We start from the raw sequence: 17437 nt of genomic DNA, 5'->3' as shown, positions 1-17437 counted from the left end.
ATTTCAATCCCACCCCCACCCCCCGCCGGCCCGCCCCCGCCTAAAAATTGTTAATATAGGAAATTGAACTCTGATTGATCGAACATAATTCTAACTCAATTCCTCAGAGTTTATTCCTATCTGTATTGATACTAGGCACAATATACACATGGGTGTGGCCAGTTAACTAGAATGAGTGTAAAATAGTGGGTAATCTAGCAGATTGTGAATGATATCGCCAACTATTCCTAACAGAGAAAGAAATCAGTCAATCAGGATGCTTTAATAACAAACCACACTAATATTGTACTAATACCAGGTATTATCAAATCACAATACCAGTGTACTTCAGTAGCACCAAATTGTACAATACATCGATGTATTGACGTGCCACCTAGCTAGGTAGCTAGGTTATTATTGATACAAATGTTCATAATGTTTTTATTTTCTGCACTTTCACCTCCCAATAAGATAAATACATGCATACTACTCATTTCTAATTCAAGCCAAAGTTGCTTCCTAGGATTGAAATTATGTCATCATTTGGTATGGTTAGTGGATATGGGCTATCAGAGGCCATTGGTATAAGGTTAGTGACTCCACTGTTCTCTTCAATCTACATGCCAAAAATATAAATATTACTTGGTGATAGTCGAGTGAAAAAACAAACTAATAGCATGATATCGAACTGAATAAGCCTGAATACGATTTTTTTTTTTTTTACCTTGTCTTGAAGATACTTATTTGCAGCTGTCAGTATTCCTTCCTTCAAAACATGAATGCAATTTTTGTGAGAAACTAAAACACTAGGCAACAGAAGAAGTAAAACTACGCTGAAGTCAAAAGTGCTCGATCAAACTGCTTACTGAATTCCTCAACAGCTGAATCTCTTGGAGCAAAATGTCCATCTGTTGTTTATGAACCATATATATAGGTTTAGAAACAATTTAACTATTTATATATGCATTAGTCATGTATATAATTCAAATACCTTTGCCGAGCGCACGTGGTAAATCCAAAGTTCAAGATGTTTTTCAAGCACTTGTAGTTCATCCAAAGACATTGTCCCAGCACCTCCTCCAAACATATACCTGCAGTAGTGTTTTCATTATATCGTTTTTATTTTTTCATTCAAATTGTCTTCGATTCCAAAACTGATTTCATTTCATTATAGATTCTAAAAATACTTTAACTAATGAGGTTGGTTAAGTTACTATACCTGAGACCTTTTTGTAGTATTTCAATCTCTTGTTTCAGCAAGTTAATCTCCTTTTTTGCATCCTACACCAATTAGAGAAATTTTACAATATGTTAGCATATGACATAAAATAACATATTATATATCACACATATGCACAGATCGTTTGTTTTTGAGGTCGGGGCTCTTAAAACGGGACTAGATCACTATACCTGGTTTTCAAGTAAAATTTCTCTTGTTTCTCAATAAGATAATTTCAAAGTTTTATAGAAGTTTCTCTCCCCTCGAGAGTGAATGTCTAACTGGCTAGGGTGAAACTTCATGGCTTATTACTTGAGCGTGCGATACGCATAGCCTCATTCTACATGGGATACGTCCGCATGCATGCATGTTAAACCCTAAACCTGAAATTATTGAACCTGAAGCAGACGCCACGCCGTCCACACGTGTTCCCATTAATCTTATGAGTCTGTTAATTTATAATCAATCGATATGGTCTGGAGGCTTTGACTACGTGGTGCATGTGGTGATTTTATCCCCCAAGTCACCAACTATAGACATAAACCAGCCTTAATCATATTTCTAGTTGATCAATCCATCAACTACCAAAACAACTGTCTTCTAATGAAGAGATTATTGATACGTGGAGTTAACAGTCTCAACACGCACTGAAATAAATTTTATATGATTTGTGGACAAACCATGAAACATGGTTGGACAAAAAAAAAACGAGCCAAAAAGTTGATCTGACAGATACACATGAGATTCTCACAATCATGTTTTTTACTATGTAAACGAGATTCTGGTGGTAACAGGTGTCATGATGTCTTGGTCCGAAATGTTTTGATGTAGAGAGATTATTGGTGACTATGTCTTATTTTCCTTCTTTCTATAGTTTGGCGAATAAGCGTGCCGTAAATATACTTCTCTTGGCTTGCGAGAAGGAATTACTTAATCATATAACTAGCATCTGATGCTACCTGCACTAGCTTTCTAAATAACTAATATGGCCTTTTTACTTATCAACATTCGCTTTATACTTTATTTAGTCTTGAAAAAAACAGTACTTTGCCACATATATGCAATATCTAAATAAAATAAAACTAAAAGCAAAAAGTAGCCAAAGACTGAAAGAGATTGATATTTAGTATTTTAGTACCAGAGTCTGGGTTTCCATGGCTGTTTCAGCCTGAGGTGCTCGAGCAGGCTTCATTTTCATGTACCTTTCAATAAGCCCTTGCATGGTTCTAGCATATTATATAAACATTTAACAAACCAATTAAGTTCAAGTACAAGAATCTATGCATGGTTCTAGGTTTGAAATATAAAAAAAAAAAAGAGAGATAGATGGATACCCTTTGGTGGCTAGCTCAAAGAGCTTTCCATGGGAGGAGTAAATAAGAACTCCAATATCTGCATCACACAGCACAGAAAGCTCCTTGGCCTTCTTCAGAAGCCCTGCTCGGCGCTTGCAGAAGGTAACCTGTCGGTGCACCGGGTTCTCGATCTTCTTCATCTGAACCTTTCCACGAGCCATATCAGTCGATAGATCCAACAAAAATTCTTAGTTACCAGCTAGCTAGCTACTTGACTTTTACAATCTAGCTAATTACTGAGTATATGGTAACTGGTTTGATTAATTTGGTGGCTGGCTTTTCTGTGCAGCCAACCTCCCACTAGTTTGAACTAGCTTCGAGGTTGTTGCAGACCTTTCTCTGTGAGAACAAGCTTCTCTGAGCGCTTAATTGCCTCTAAGTATGGAGAGCTGATCGATCAGTGCTTATATACCTCGCCTGGATTCTCTTTTACCTTCTCTCAGCCCCCATAAGAATAATACTTGGTGATTGGAACCTACTTTTACAAGTCACTAAGCTTTGTTTAAGGATTAATTAAGCTTAACTTGATCTTAGTGTACATAATAAATTAATGCATCATGCTGTTTATCGAAAACAGAATGCTAATCCACTAATAATTCACAAGTTTAATAAATGACAACATCTCATTACATGCGCACATTATCATTTTCGCGATTTTGTGTTAGTTTTTATGTAGTGATTCTTTCTTTTGATAAGTTTATGTAGTGATTATTCTTGCATCCAAAACCCTTCACTAAACCACTAGATTTAGGGTTTATATTTATTGTGAGTAGTATATGAACATGATACCAGCAAAGACTTTCTTACATAGAATTAAAAAGTTATCATTTCAGTCTCAGCCACTTCATTATGACCTTAACTGGCCGCCATGTGCAACCACGAGAAATTTTTCTATACTACCGTCAAACCACGTCAGCATTGACACGTGGTTTGACGCTTTAATTAAATTTCGACATGTGTACATCTACTACCATTAGAATCTAAACAACAAATGATAAACATTTGACGTTAGCTCGCCGTTACCAAAAAAGAAAACCCAAATTCAAGTTTCCTGTTATGATTAAGGCTCTTTCACAATCAAGACTCTGCCTTCATTGCCAACAAGTATATGGCAAGAATTAAAGTATGCTTGAAACTTTATTGCCATAAGTGCGATCCAGTAAAGATCTTCCATGCAATTTTTGTTCATTATCAACAAGAAAAATTATTATCAAATCTTTCCTTTGTTTCTGGGTGAAATTTCAAGAAGAGGATTATTGAGATCTGGGTTGTGTTCTGGGTGCACCATCCTCCATATCATGGTTGTGAGTTGGACATTAGAGATTGATATTGATATGAATTTTAATTTGGTTTCTTGTTTTCATTCATAATGATCCAATTACATAATTATCGTTCTCCTTCTTGCTCTCCCATTTGAGAATCCAAGTCCTTTGACCATATCAAAGACTAAATAATTAAAAGAAGATGGGGGGAAGAAAAGAAGAATTCTAGAACCAGGATCTTTTCTTTCTTTGATAAGAATAAATCCAGGATCTTATCGAGAAAACTCTCAAGGTGATAACAGATCAGGTTGTCTTCATTTCTCCTCTAGTCTCTGATCATAACGGAAAAGTTATTGTTAAACGGAGAAGAATTTAAGATTTTTCACCAGTAACTTACGTGTAATAGTTATACATATGTCAAAATCTTCTTTTAATTATTTAATTAAAAAAAACATAAATTGATTAAATTTACTAAAAACTCCACAAGATGAAAAATATAAATAATTATATATAATCCATAAATAATTAAATCCAATAATTAAAAAGCGAAATATTTCAAATTGTCTAATCTTATGATCAAATACTCCGAACGTCCAAAATTTTAAGAAGAAACATAGCACAATCGAGTTATACGGGTTCACTTCGTGTTGACGGGTTGACCCGTGGCCGACCCATTTATTAAATGGGTCATGGTGGGTTGACCCATCACCGACCCGCTTTTTAATCGTGCGGGTTCAACCCGCTTTATTTCGTGCGAGTTTCGAGTCGTGTTATCGGGTCGTGTCAGAATTGACAGCCCTAGTTTATTTCTACTATTTGGGTCACGGGCACAGTTTCCAATAAGACCTGGGTCACTAGGTCAGCTTGCAGGTCACCAGGGTGACCCAGGGCACAAAATACACTGTGCCCAATGACCTAAAGAGTGAAAATACACATAAAAAGTAGTGAATAGTAGATGACCCGCTAGTAGACTTGCTCTTAGGATGCACAGTTATAATTTTTAGTTAATAAGTCGGTAATTAATCCCAAAATCTGTCGTAATTTGGAAGTGAAGGATGGGACTACTTGGGAGTACTGAAGCCAACGTGAGGAGCGGAACAAGCCTCTCTCTGAAAAGTGTCCCTTTATATGGAGCTAGCTACGTCAACACATCTGGATTTGGTATCCAGGAGACCATACAACAACACTCTCGGGTGAAAGGAAAAGTAGCCAGTAACACACCATAAAAGGAGAAGTACTAGGTTAATCCCCAACTTATTGTGGGACAGTTGATGAAATCTAGTCAGCATCCAATTAAGTTGGATTGATGCTTTTCATTCATGTGCTTCCCATAATCAAATGTTAATGAACCAATAAGCTGCCCATGTTGGCCTGCATAACTTTTTCCCTTTGTTTCTGTGACAAAGCCCCTTGCTCAGTTTAAGCTTTCCAAAGCTTATAAGTTTATTTAAACCTGCAAAGGGAGGTCGATCATGGTGTCGTTTAACAATAATAATTATTGTGTTTGTTCATCTTAACTTTGAAGCTAAGAATCTTGTCAAATCCCACACATTCAATAATCAATATTGATAAAAGGGGATCTTCTACTTTGACATCTAGGATTGTAGGCTCTGCATGAAGGTGGCTTAAACAGCCAACGCGTAGATGCATAATAGCTGTTTTTTCAGTGTAAAGCTTAATTGGATTCGAAAAAATCTTTTGCTACAACACTCATGCACTAAGCCACTAGTGTTTCAAAAGTTAAACTTTAGGGCCAATGGAAATAAAAAGCGCCACTAGGACAGGAGAGCAGTAAATTTCTTTGATTTCCCATGTGAAAGCGATTAAGGAATGTGAGTAACTGTGCAAAATTATGTGTTAGTATATTTGCAAGTTTGTTCAAAGGTTAAAATACATATCATATAAAAATTAGACTCATCTTAATTATTTTGAACTGACTCGCATAAGCTCACTGTTATTTTCTTTTGTTACATTACAACGAAACTGAACTCCTAATCTAACATAGTCCTAACTCAATTCTCAATCCCTCGTCACTACTTAGGCCAACTCCAAAGGCTTAAAATTTCATTTCTAAACAAAACGACAATAATCAAAACATATCAAATTTGTCACATATTATTGCTAATCTCTACAAAAATTATCAATTAGTTTGATACAATATCATGACTTAATAATCTTCAATTTAGTCTATTTTTTTAAGAGATATATGGTTTCTAAAATGAAAAATCAAACGAAAAAATCAACCAAAAATATGAATTTAGTGTTTAGGGGTCTACGAAGGAAGAGAAGATCGATGGAGAAGACATAAACCCTTCACCCTAATAAAACCTTCACTGATAAATGGATGACCGATCATAATATACATTGATTTACAGCCGATCATAATATACATTGATTTACAACCACCTTGATCTGCAATGGACGTGGTTGTCCATCATTCTTTTAGTACATCATTCTTTTAGTACTAGAACTAGTACTTTGAAGAATCAAGTGGGAAAGATGACAACTTGGATTAAAGACATGCTAAACAGCCATGACCGTACCGAGAAGGAATTGAAAGTTTGCTTTGCTAGCTGCTTTTGCAGAGTACTTGTCTTTCTGGTCAGATATGATGGAAAAGAAAGCCAAATATTGCGGATTTCCTAACAGAATATTGACGGACAAAAAGTGCGACTGAGAGTTTGCTAACTTAAGTAACCCTACTGAAAACCTAAGCCTATTCGTATGGACACACTTTGATTGAATTTAATTAGCAGCCTCGTTTGGCATTGATGCTAATTAAAGCATATTTTATGCCTGGAGTATGAGATAGTTATTCTATATGTATTCATGACAATGTCCATGTTTGATCCCAGTGATATAATTCACGAATTATTGATTGGTTTGTGTTAATTAAGGTGAGTTGATTACTTCGTCAATTTAGAGCATTTTTAGCAGATTCTTTATTTTGACTCCTTGGCTATTTTGGAAAGCACGTTTAGCTTTTTATTTAGAGTCCTTGACCAATAACACCAAAATGAGCAAAAGTTATCCCACTTACTCCAGCAACAGATTTTTATTCCCACTAACCCAATTTAAAAGAAAATTACTATTCTGTCCTCAGCTTAATTAATGAATTACACACTGCCACTCATATTCTCTCTCTCATCCCGATCTCTCTCTCTCTCCCCCCGTCTGACCGCCGGCTCTGGTAATGTTCCAGGCCCTCCGGCGCTCCACCCAGGCCTTCCTGAGTTCGCCCAGCCCCTTCGGCGCTAGACCCAGCCACTCCGGCGTTCGACGTTCGACCCAGGTTCCATTCCAGCGTTCGACGTTCGGCCAAGGCGCACTGGACCCAGCCCCTCCGGCGTTCGGCGCTCTACCCAGGCCCTTCGACGCTCGATCTAGCCCCTCCGGTGCTCAACCAAGGCTCTCCGGCGCTGGACCAAGGTTCTCCGGCGTTGGTGGTGGAGGAGAACGATCATTAGGTGCCGAGAGCTTTTCTCTGGGTGCCCAAATCAATTTTTTTTTTTTTAAGTAATGAGACAGAAGGAAAGGGGAAAAAAAAGTTTTGGAAGTTTATTGGGGGGCAATGGACGTCTATTGGGAGGCAATGGACGTTTTGAATTGACGTAATCTCCTCTTTTTTTCCTTTAATTAAAGTTTTATTTGTGTAATTTTAGGAAAATTAGTTCCCATTTCGGTAATCGAAACGTCTATTGGGGGGCAATACATGGCTGATAGTCGTCTATTGGGGGGCAATACATGGTTGATAGTCGTCTATTGGAGGACAATAAACATCTATTAGGGGGCAATAGACTATCGGGGCAATAGGCGTCTATTGGGGGGCAATATGGGGCAATAAAGGTCTATTGGGGGGCAATAGATGTCTATTGGGGGCAAAAAAACCTTCCGGTGAGATTTTCAGCAAATTCCGGTGGGCGGAGGTCGGTGACCGGATTCCGGCTGCCGGTGACCGGATTCCGGCGAAAGTTGGCCGGATTCCGGCAACCGGTGCCCTGTGACCGGTCTCCGGCGAAGTCCCCTATGGTTTCTCTCTCTTCCATTCTCTCTCTCTCTCTCTCTAAGTAACAAAGGTGAGGGTAAAATAGTATTAAAAAAAATAAAAACAAAAAAAAAATCTTAATGGGGTATTAGGGAAGACCTCCTTAGAGTGTTTTGGGTAAGAGGGAATTAAAAAAACTTAGTGGGGTAAGTGGGAAAAAAATCTCTAAAAATGGTGTAAATGGACAAAAACCCTTTTATTTATTTCAATTGTTGCACCAAACTCCTAAGAGCAAGTTCACCCATTGGGTCACTAGGTCACCCACTATTCACTAATTTTTAATATTAATTTCACCATATGGGTCACGAGCACAGTATATTTCGTGCCCTGGGTCACCCGTAGTCACTTTCTGAGTCACCATCGTGACCTGCAAAGTGACCTGGGTCACCAGGTCACCATGAAAATTGTGCCCGTGACCCAGAGGGTGGAAATTAACACTAAAAAGCAAGGAATAGTGGGTGACCTGGTGACCCAACGGGTGAATTTGCTCTAAGAGCACTTTAGCAATGCTAGTCATTTTTTACTCAAATTTTATCCAAAATAGCTAAAAAGTTATTTTACTTAACCACTTTAGATATGCGTTTGCATCAGTGCTCTCTATTTTAGCTAGTTTTGAATTTATATTATTTTTTAAATGAAGATTAAATAGTTTAAATGTATTTATAAATTACATAAAATAACTTAAAATTAATATTTTAAATTATAGAGAGCCTCATCTCGCTCTCTATATTTAGGAGCGAGATAGCTAAAAGTTATAATGGAGAGTCACTTAGGAGTCTGGTGCAGCTGCTAAAATAGATAAAAAGCTAAACATGCTCTCCAAAATAGCTAATGAGCCAAAATAGAGTCTGTTAAAGATGCTCTAAGTGGCTCTCTATTATAACTTTTAGCTATCTCGCTCTTAAATATAGAGAGCGAGAAGATGCTCTCTATAATTTAAAACATTTATTTTGAGTTATTTTATGTAATTTATCAATACATTTAAACTATTTAATATTCATTTAAAAAATAATATAAATTCAAAACTAGTTAATATAAAGAGCACTGATGCACATGTTTTTCTAAAGTGGCTAGTCAAAATGACTTTTTAGCTATTTTGGCTAAAATTTAACTCCAAAATGATTAGCATTGCTAATGATGCTCTTATAAGTTAACCTCCTATAAGAAAAATTTAATATCTTATGCAATGCACATTCAAGTAAGACATAAAAAATTTAAAAATAAAAAAGATAAAAAAAGGGATGAGGCATAGTGGACAACAATATAAATTGTAAAAGAAATAGAAAAGTTACATGCGGTGATAACTGTTTTTGGATATTTTTTTAGTTTTTTTTTTTTTTTTTTTTTTTTTGGGGGGGAATATATGAAAGGGACAGATATCACCACACTCCCATTTAACCAAATTAACCACAACAGCAGAATTAGACTCAACCATAATATAGGTAGGCATTCTGTCCTAATGTCATTTCAACCCAATACACAAAGACCATAATCAGCCAAATGTTTCTCCTATACTTGGCAAAGAAACCACAAACCCAATCTATCTTCATCACTATTTTGAAGTGAAAAGCCTCTCGGTTGCTATGTGATAAAGTAATCTGGAGTTCACATCCAATCCAATTGGCAATAGATGGAGTGGCCCAAATTCTTATAAACTCATGAGCAAACTCCAATTTTTTCTATGTGGGATGTATATAATCTCAACACGCCCCGCACGTGTGGTGAATTTTCAAGCTATACAAGTCGACAACTTTGGGTGGCATGGAGCTCGTGTGGCAGCGAGGCATGCACACGTGGAACAAACCGCTCTGATACCATGAAAGATTGAAGAAGAAAATTAAGCAAGAAAAACCAGAAAATTGAAAGAGAAATGACTTGTATTGTAAACTATTGGCGCTGATATATCAAAAAAGAGTAGCAGCAGTAGAACTTATACCATGTGAGATTGCACATATGAAAGCCACGTGTCTGATGTTGAGAATGTGTATAAATATAACTCCCACATTGGAAAAATATAACTTTGCTTATGAGTTTATAAGGGTTTGGGCCACTCCATTCATTGATTTTGGATGTGAATTCTAGATTACTTTATCATTTGATAGTTGTAGGACACTAGATATATTAACATGCTTAATACCCTGATTAAGTAACTAATTATAGACTGATTGAAAAGGTAATGGTGCCCTTAACACTATGGATGGAACCATTTGATCGAAGACAATCTAGACCCATCAATATTAAGCTCTAGCTAGAGAACCATTTTGCTTTATGACAATTTGATACACCAAGAAACTATACTAATATTAATTTGTCTTTGAACTGGGACTTTTTTTTTTGGTCAAGGTCTTTGAAATGTGACTGATAATTATTTTGCTTTCTTTATACCATATATAACCAGTGCCTAATTCTCTTTCTCAGTTGTCTTCTCTCACAAAGACTAAGATATCAGTAAGACATCACCAAACCCAAATCTGAAACACCAACCTCACCAAACCCACGTCCCAATTTCCTTGATTAACAAGACATCCATCATCATATTTGTAAAGAACTTCACCAAACCGCTTTATCTTTTATTTGAGAGTGTTTAAGACAAAAGAAGAAAAGACGTATATAAAGAACAGCAAAAGAAAAGCAACCGTTTCTTCCCGAGGTATAGATATATATGGTTTGCAATTTGAGTTTTTCAGATACACGTATTTCCGGAGATATATCATTAAACTTTAAACTGGTTAGGTAAGAAAAGAAAAAGAAGTAACCGTTTCTTCTCAAAGTCCTAGATATGCATGTTTCCCCAACTAGTAAGTTAATAGCTAGCCTCTTTCTTGAACATATATAAAGGTCGTTTTGTACTCCATACGTAGTTAGCAAAATGGTGGACATGGAGGTAAATATAGTTTGCAGAGATACTATCAAACCCGTAGCTGCTTCCTCGTCACTTCATCCCCATCAAAAACCTTGCAATCTTTGCATCTTTGATCAGCTCATTCCAACAACTTATGTGCCTATGCTTTTCTTCTACCCCATTATTGACCCCAACTTCAACGTACCCCAGACCCTAGCCCATTTGAAAACCTCACTGTCACATACCCTCACTCAGTACTACCCATTTTCCGGGCGGACCAAAAACAACCTCTATATTTATAATTTTGATGCTGGTGTCCCCTACGTAGAGGCCCGAGTCAAATGTCACATGTTTGAGTTATTTGAGCTTCAAGAAATCGAGTTGCTCAATCGGTTTGTTCCGTTCCATCCATTTCGCAAGGAAACTGGATCTCCTGATCTGTTGCCCTTGATAGCATTTCAAGTCAGTGTTTTTGCTTGTGGTGGCATATCAATTGGGGTCTCTCTGTCTCACAAGATCTTTGACGCACAAACGGCAAATATTTTCCTCAAGTCTTGGGCTTCTGTTTTTCGTAGGGATCATGAAGAAGCAATACAATCAAACCTTAATCTCTGCCAAGCGTCATCAACTTTTCCAGCAAGTGATAATTTACCACAAAAATATCTTAGTTTCATGGAGAGCACGTGGTTCGAGGAAAAGAAGTATGTTACAAGGAGATTTGTGTTTGATGCTAAAGCCATAGCCACATTACGTGAGAAAGCAAAGAGCGAGCTTGTGCCCAATCCAACTCGTGTTGAGACACTCACTTGTTTTCTTTGGAAACATGCAACATTTGCTTCTAGACATGGTACGTACCATGCCAATACTATATATATCATTCATGCGTGCCATTACTTTGCTAGGTTATATTGGAAATTTTTATGATACATTCATGCGTAATATAGACATACGCAATGAGTATTTTTAGACCTCAAAACAAGAATCTATGTTATTTTATCCAGGACCTTATTTACGTTAAATAATTTTATTATTTTATATTTACCACTTTGATATAGTTGTCATTGACGCAAATGTATGATCAAGAAAGATGCATGTCTAATGAATGTCTATTCGTTTTTTCCAACTTTTTTTTTTTGGTCAAATAAGAAAAGTTTATGATTGTAGACATTTCTTTTAGCATCAACATTTAATGCATTGCGTCTTGGATATCATCATCAGGTGGTACATCACGAAAAGCATCCGTATTAGCACATGCAGTGAACTTGAGGCGGCGACTGAAGCCACCAATGCCAGATGACGCCATTGGAAATCTATTTTGGTGGGCTACTGCAGTCTACAACACTACTGATAAGGCAGAGACTACTGATGAGTTGTGTGATTTGTTGAAGATATTACATGAATCTCTCAATGGACTTGACCATGATCATTTTTTGGATACATTGCGCGGAGAAGAGGGACGTCGAGCCATTTTTGAATACCTCGATCAATTGTTGGAGGGCATGGATTCCTTTGATCCAACACCAGAAATTTATGCGTTCACTAGCTGGATTAATATTCTCGATGAAGTTGATTTTGGATGGGGAAAGCCAATTTGGATTGGGGTCATGGGAAAAGTTGGACCTGCCTTTAGGAACCTCACTGTGTTCGTCAAAACACAAAGGGATAACGGCATTGAAGCATGGGTGACCATGGATGAAAAGCAAATGTCTATAATGGAAAAAGATCCTCAATTTTTAGCATTTGCTTCACCAAACCCTCGCATTTTAAATGTATGACGTGCGTATACATGTTCATCTATACATATCGGATATATATGCATGAAGAATGATTTAGAAACATACTAAAATGATTGTGAGGATGATCAAATAATTTTCGAGTGTAATATTCCTGCGTTCTGATAAACTATCTGCCATGGCCTCCGAATATATACATATTAATTCCAGTAGTATTACATCTTGTTTAAACCTAATTTACTGTCATTTAAGTTTCGTGTTAACCTTGAGGTTATATAAGGCATTGTGATTTTCCCGTAATACCTCATTTCGCAAATAAAAGCATTTAATTCCTTTCAAATATATTAACAGCTTGTATGTATGCATCTGATATACCAGCGTCGTTCACATACCCTTGACCTTAATTAATTATCAACAGTACTTACTGGTGAACAATGATTATTTCAAGTAATCAATTGCTTAAGACACTCAGATATATATAGAGGGTTTTAAATATTTCTCAAAGAAGAAAGATGACCAAGAAGTGAAATAAATTTCACTCCTTTGAAGTGGAGGCAAAAAGAGTAAGCAGCTTCAAGAAAGGGGCTATAGGTACTCTTCTACCTGTATTTGTTTTCCATTTCAAATTTTCAACCATTCCAAGCCAGACAATATAATAATTAAAGAGTCCAGCTCTCTATCCTCTATTTCAATTAATCAAAATGAGAGCAAGAAAATTACAAAGGAGGAGTCAAGACCTTGGGTAAAATGAATACAAATAAAATGATAAGTGTGTAGATTTTAGATTACTGCACTTACGTAATTCTGTATGTACGTACTAATTAGTTTCAGATTGATTTTGCCTGACACAAATATTGCCTTCAATTCGCTGGACGACGGTCTCTATGTTCCTTACCGAAACCAAGGTCTCCCTGATATCCCTTGTTTTCTGCAGTTCCAGTAGATGCAAGAGCGTGTGCAGCAATTTATCGTGTCGATGAAGTTGGGTGGTGTATCTGTACTTTTTGCAGAAACTCCAGGCACCAACCTTGGAGCACTTTCGAACCAGATCTCTTCCCTCCTCAATATGCAATTGCAAGTCCTGCAGTTCATCCATTGGCTGATTCAATACCTTGTTATATTCCGATATCTCGTCGATCACTGGTTTCAGACAGTCGAGTGTCAGCTTCACATCTCTCACATGGACCTTGAACATCATCATCTTCTCCACCGGCCACTTCTATAACGCCGTCAAAGTATCAAACATATATTGAGCACCAAGGCTGGGATTGAGAAGCTAGAAGAATCATTGATTTAGTGGAAAGAGGAGGAGTGAAGAGGGGGATATATATGCGTTGGAAAGGGAATCACCGAAGAAGAGAAGAAAAAGCATGCCTGCGATGGCTTCTGCTTTTTCAAAGAAAAAGCCGATGCTAATTGAAAAAGCAGGCTGGGGTGTCATACTGTCATTTACCAAACGCTAATATTTGCTTTGCTCATAAGTAAAAAGCTCCCCCAAACGTACCCAAAGTTCGTTGAACAGTGATTTACAAACGCATCAGAATAATTTTTTTTTTTGGGTGTGAAAAAGCGTTAAAGGACAGTGTTTTGCCGCGTGTACGTGTCGCAATGCAGCATTGACTACAAAGTTGACAGCGCGCTTTAATCAGCTCTGCGCTGTGTTTTGGACATTTTGTAGTGAAGTGTTGTGGGCTTTTTCTACGCAAGTTCCCGCCAATTTGTCCAGCAAATCAGAGTAAGTGGACAAAAGAGAGCATATCTTCAGGACAATTTCCTATTTCTTCAAGCGACATTCCTTCATATTTTCTTTGCTAAAGTTGGTAATGCTACCCTTCATTATAAAATGAAAAGAAACTAAAATAAAAATACTACCATTAATTATTAGATACTAACACCGCATTTGTGTGACGTACATGCTATTGTTGAAAAAATGAGAAGAAGAAAGTTTTGGAATCTCCAAATTTACTCACTTGACCTCTATGCTTTTTACACATTTTATCAAATTTTCAAATACTAAATTTACTCACTAAACCTAACTAAACTTCCTCAAATAACCTCACTCATGTAATTTGCAAACAAATTATTATCTTTAAAATAAAAAAATTAGTCATTTCAATGATTTAATCACTCTATAAACCTTAACTAAATATACATTTCTTTATCAAACTTGAGTTTCAAAAATTAATGTCTAATCAATAAGAAAATGCCATGAACTATTATGTTTTTTTTTTCTATTTTAGCTGTGCAGAGAAAAAATTGAAGAAATCATTTGTTTTTATTCTAAAAAAAAAACCATTCGCTTTTTAATGTTTTTTTTTCCTGTATTTTTTGTACCACATGATTAATTATTTATATTTTTTTATTTTTCTTATTTTACAAATATAATGGATTGATTTAGATTTAGGTCATAAATCATAAGAGGATTTATTTTGTTTTCCCTCACCAATATACGTTCAACATATATATCATACATTTTTATGTCACATGATCTTAATCATATTTTTAATTCTTATTAAATATATATGAATGCTTTAATGAGTATGTAGTGAAATTGAAAAATGAAAATAGATAAGGAAAATAATAAGGAATACAATCTAATATTATTGAATTGGAAAGTCTACATAAAATAAATATAATATTTTTTTGATATAATTATTGTCCTTAATAGTCATTTTATAGTAGGTTATATATGTCATTTAATAATTCATAATAGAGTGAGGTCAAATGAGCAGATTTGGAGGTCCCTATAGAAACTCTCTTTGTTTATATCTATATTTTTTCTGATTTTTTATTTGGGATAATGACCATTTACACAATTTTGGGGTTAATTAACCCCACTTATCTAAACACTCTAAAAGATTGCCCATTTACATAATATTTTATATATATTTTGCCCACCTACCCAATTAAGTATTTTCTTATTACTTTTTATTTATTTTTAGGACAATTTTGCCCTCACCTTCTTTGTCACTTAGAGAGAGAAGTCATCAGAGACCTCACCGGACTCCGGTGACTGGAATCCAGCAACTGGTGACCGGAATCCGACAACCAGTGACCGGATTTCTGCAGCCGGTAACCGGATTCCGGCGTCCAATTTTATTACCCCTAATAATACCCAGTAATCATATTATTGCCCCTAGTAATCATATTATTGACCCCCAATAATCGTATTATTGCCCCCAAGTAATCATATTATTGACCCCCAATAATTGTGTTAATGCCCCTCAATAATTGTATTATTGCCCCTCAATAATCATGTTAATGCCCCCAATAATCATGTTAATGCCCCCAATAATCGTATTATTGCCCCCCAATAATCATGTTAATGCCCCCTAATAATCGTATTATTGCCAACACATATACAACAATATACATCATTTTTACATATTTTCACATACTTTTGGATACCACCACAGAAGAAGAAAAATGTTAGAGCTGAATTGTAGTCAAATGCCAACACATATACAACAAGTCGATCTGATGCCAACACATTAAAAAGTTCATCAAAACAAACAATGAAAAAAAAAATTGATTTGGGCACCCAGGTCGTCTTTTCTCTTCTTTCCGGTTGCAGATCCGGAACTTGGCGCGACAACACGAGGACCTGCAGCGTCGTCATGAGCTCACCGGAGCTTCCGTCGTGGAGTGAGCCTGGGTCGGAGACGTCGAGTTCTAACGTTGGTTTGTCTTCTGAGATTAGATCACTGGTGCTTCGGAGCTCCTCCTTGCTTAGCCCAGACGAACGACCACCTGCAACGCCGTCGCGAGCTCACCGGAGCCTTCGTCGTGGAGTGAGCTAGGGTCGGAGACGTCGGGTTCTAACGTTGGTTCGTCTTCCGAGATCAGATCGCCGGTGCTTCGGAGCTCCGCCCCGCTCAGCCCAGACGAACGACGACCTGCAGCACCGTCGCGAGCTCACCGGAGCCTCCGTCGTGGAGTGGGCTGGGGTCGGAGATGTCGAGTTCGAAATCCGTCTCGGGGGTGGGGGAGAGAGAGAGCGAGAGAGGTGTGCATCTAATCCAGAAGTCCAGATCCCCAGACATGGAGAGAGAGAGAGAGAGAGAGAGAGAGAGACGAGTTGAGACAAAGAGAGAGAGAAATCGGTGAGGGGAGAGGAGAGAGAGAATAGATCGAAGAGGGGAGGGGGGAGAGAGAGAGAGTCTGAGAGAGAGATGAGTGTAATTTATTAATTAAAATGAGGACAATTCTGTCAATAGATGTTAGATTGGGTAAATAGGAGTAAAAAACTTTTAGTGGAGTATGTGGGCAATTTTTAGGCCAAAATTGTGTAAATAGTCATTATCCCTTTTTGTTTTACCATAATAATGAAATAATCTGTTTAAATCATTTTTTTTTAGGTAAATTGTTACTTTCTTAAGTTGAATGTTATTATGGGCATATCAAAATTTGGTAAAACTTGTACGTACACCGAATTTTTAGGCTTTTATCTATAGAAATGTAGAGAAAGTAAGGGGGGTGTATTGTATATGGAATTAGTGGAACTTTTTAATAAATCTATGAAATTTAAAAATCCGGATATATTTAATATAGACTTTCAGCAGTCCATGAAAGTGTTGGGGTATTCGATTAAGATTTTTAAAGATTTTATGAATTCCACCAAAATCTAGGGGTATTCAATTAAGACTTTTAAAAATGAATAAAAGTTCAGAGGTATTTAAAATTTCATTCATACTTATGGAATTAGAAAATCAAGGATAATCATGGACTTTGTAATGTTAACTATACATACCAAATTCCAATAATTTTCTAGCCACCAGACTAAAGATTTGAAAAAGTCTATCAAAGATTTTTTTTTTTTTTTAAATCTATCAAAGTTTTCTCTCTGCGCGCAAAGAGGTTGGTTATCTATCATCTCTCTTTCTTGTTTCTTCGTATCTTTTCTCTAATCTTTCATGATATCAATATTTTTTGATACCAACATGTTTGTTGTAGTTGTTGAATGTGATTTTTTTTTTGTTCAATTGTGATACTTGGAACCGTA

The 17437-nt window shown here is 36.6% G+C and overlaps 2 protein-coding genes across 2 annotated transcripts; one reads left to right on the top strand and one right to left on the bottom strand.

The window, feature by feature from the left end:
- Positions 1–243: 243 nt before the first annotated feature.
- Positions 244–2962, bottom strand: LOC112179824 (agamous-like MADS-box protein AGL12). Its single transcript, XM_024318305.2, has 7 exons — positions 2533–2962; positions 2337–2424; positions 1199–1260; positions 971–1070; positions 846–887; positions 704–745; positions 244–595 (listed from the first exon to the last, which is right to left on the bottom strand). Exons 1-7 carry the CDS (start codon positions 2712–2714, stop codon positions 476–478), a joined length of 636 nt encoding a protein of 211 aa, XP_024174073.1. The 5' UTR covers positions 2715–2962; the 3' UTR covers positions 244–475.
- A 7742-nt stretch (positions 2963–10704) lies between these two features.
- On the top strand, positions 10705–12783 carry LOC112178180 (stemmadenine O-acetyltransferase). Its single transcript, XM_024316366.2, has 2 exons — positions 10705–11549; positions 11921–12783. Exons 1-2 carry the CDS (start codon positions 10730–10732, stop codon positions 12475–12477), a joined length of 1377 nt encoding a protein of 458 aa, XP_024172134.1. The 5' UTR covers positions 10705–10729; the 3' UTR covers positions 12478–12783.
- Positions 12784–17437: the final 4654 nt, after the last annotated feature.

Source organism: Rosa chinensis, chromosome 7 (genome assembly GCF_002994745.2).
Source record: "Rosa chinensis cultivar Old Blush chromosome 7, RchiOBHm-V2, whole genome shotgun sequence".
NCBI lineage: Eukaryota > Viridiplantae > Streptophyta > Magnoliopsida > Rosales > Rosaceae > Rosa > Rosa chinensis.
Note: the sequence above shows the minus strand (reverse complement) of the source record. Positions and strands in the feature narration are given on the sequence as shown.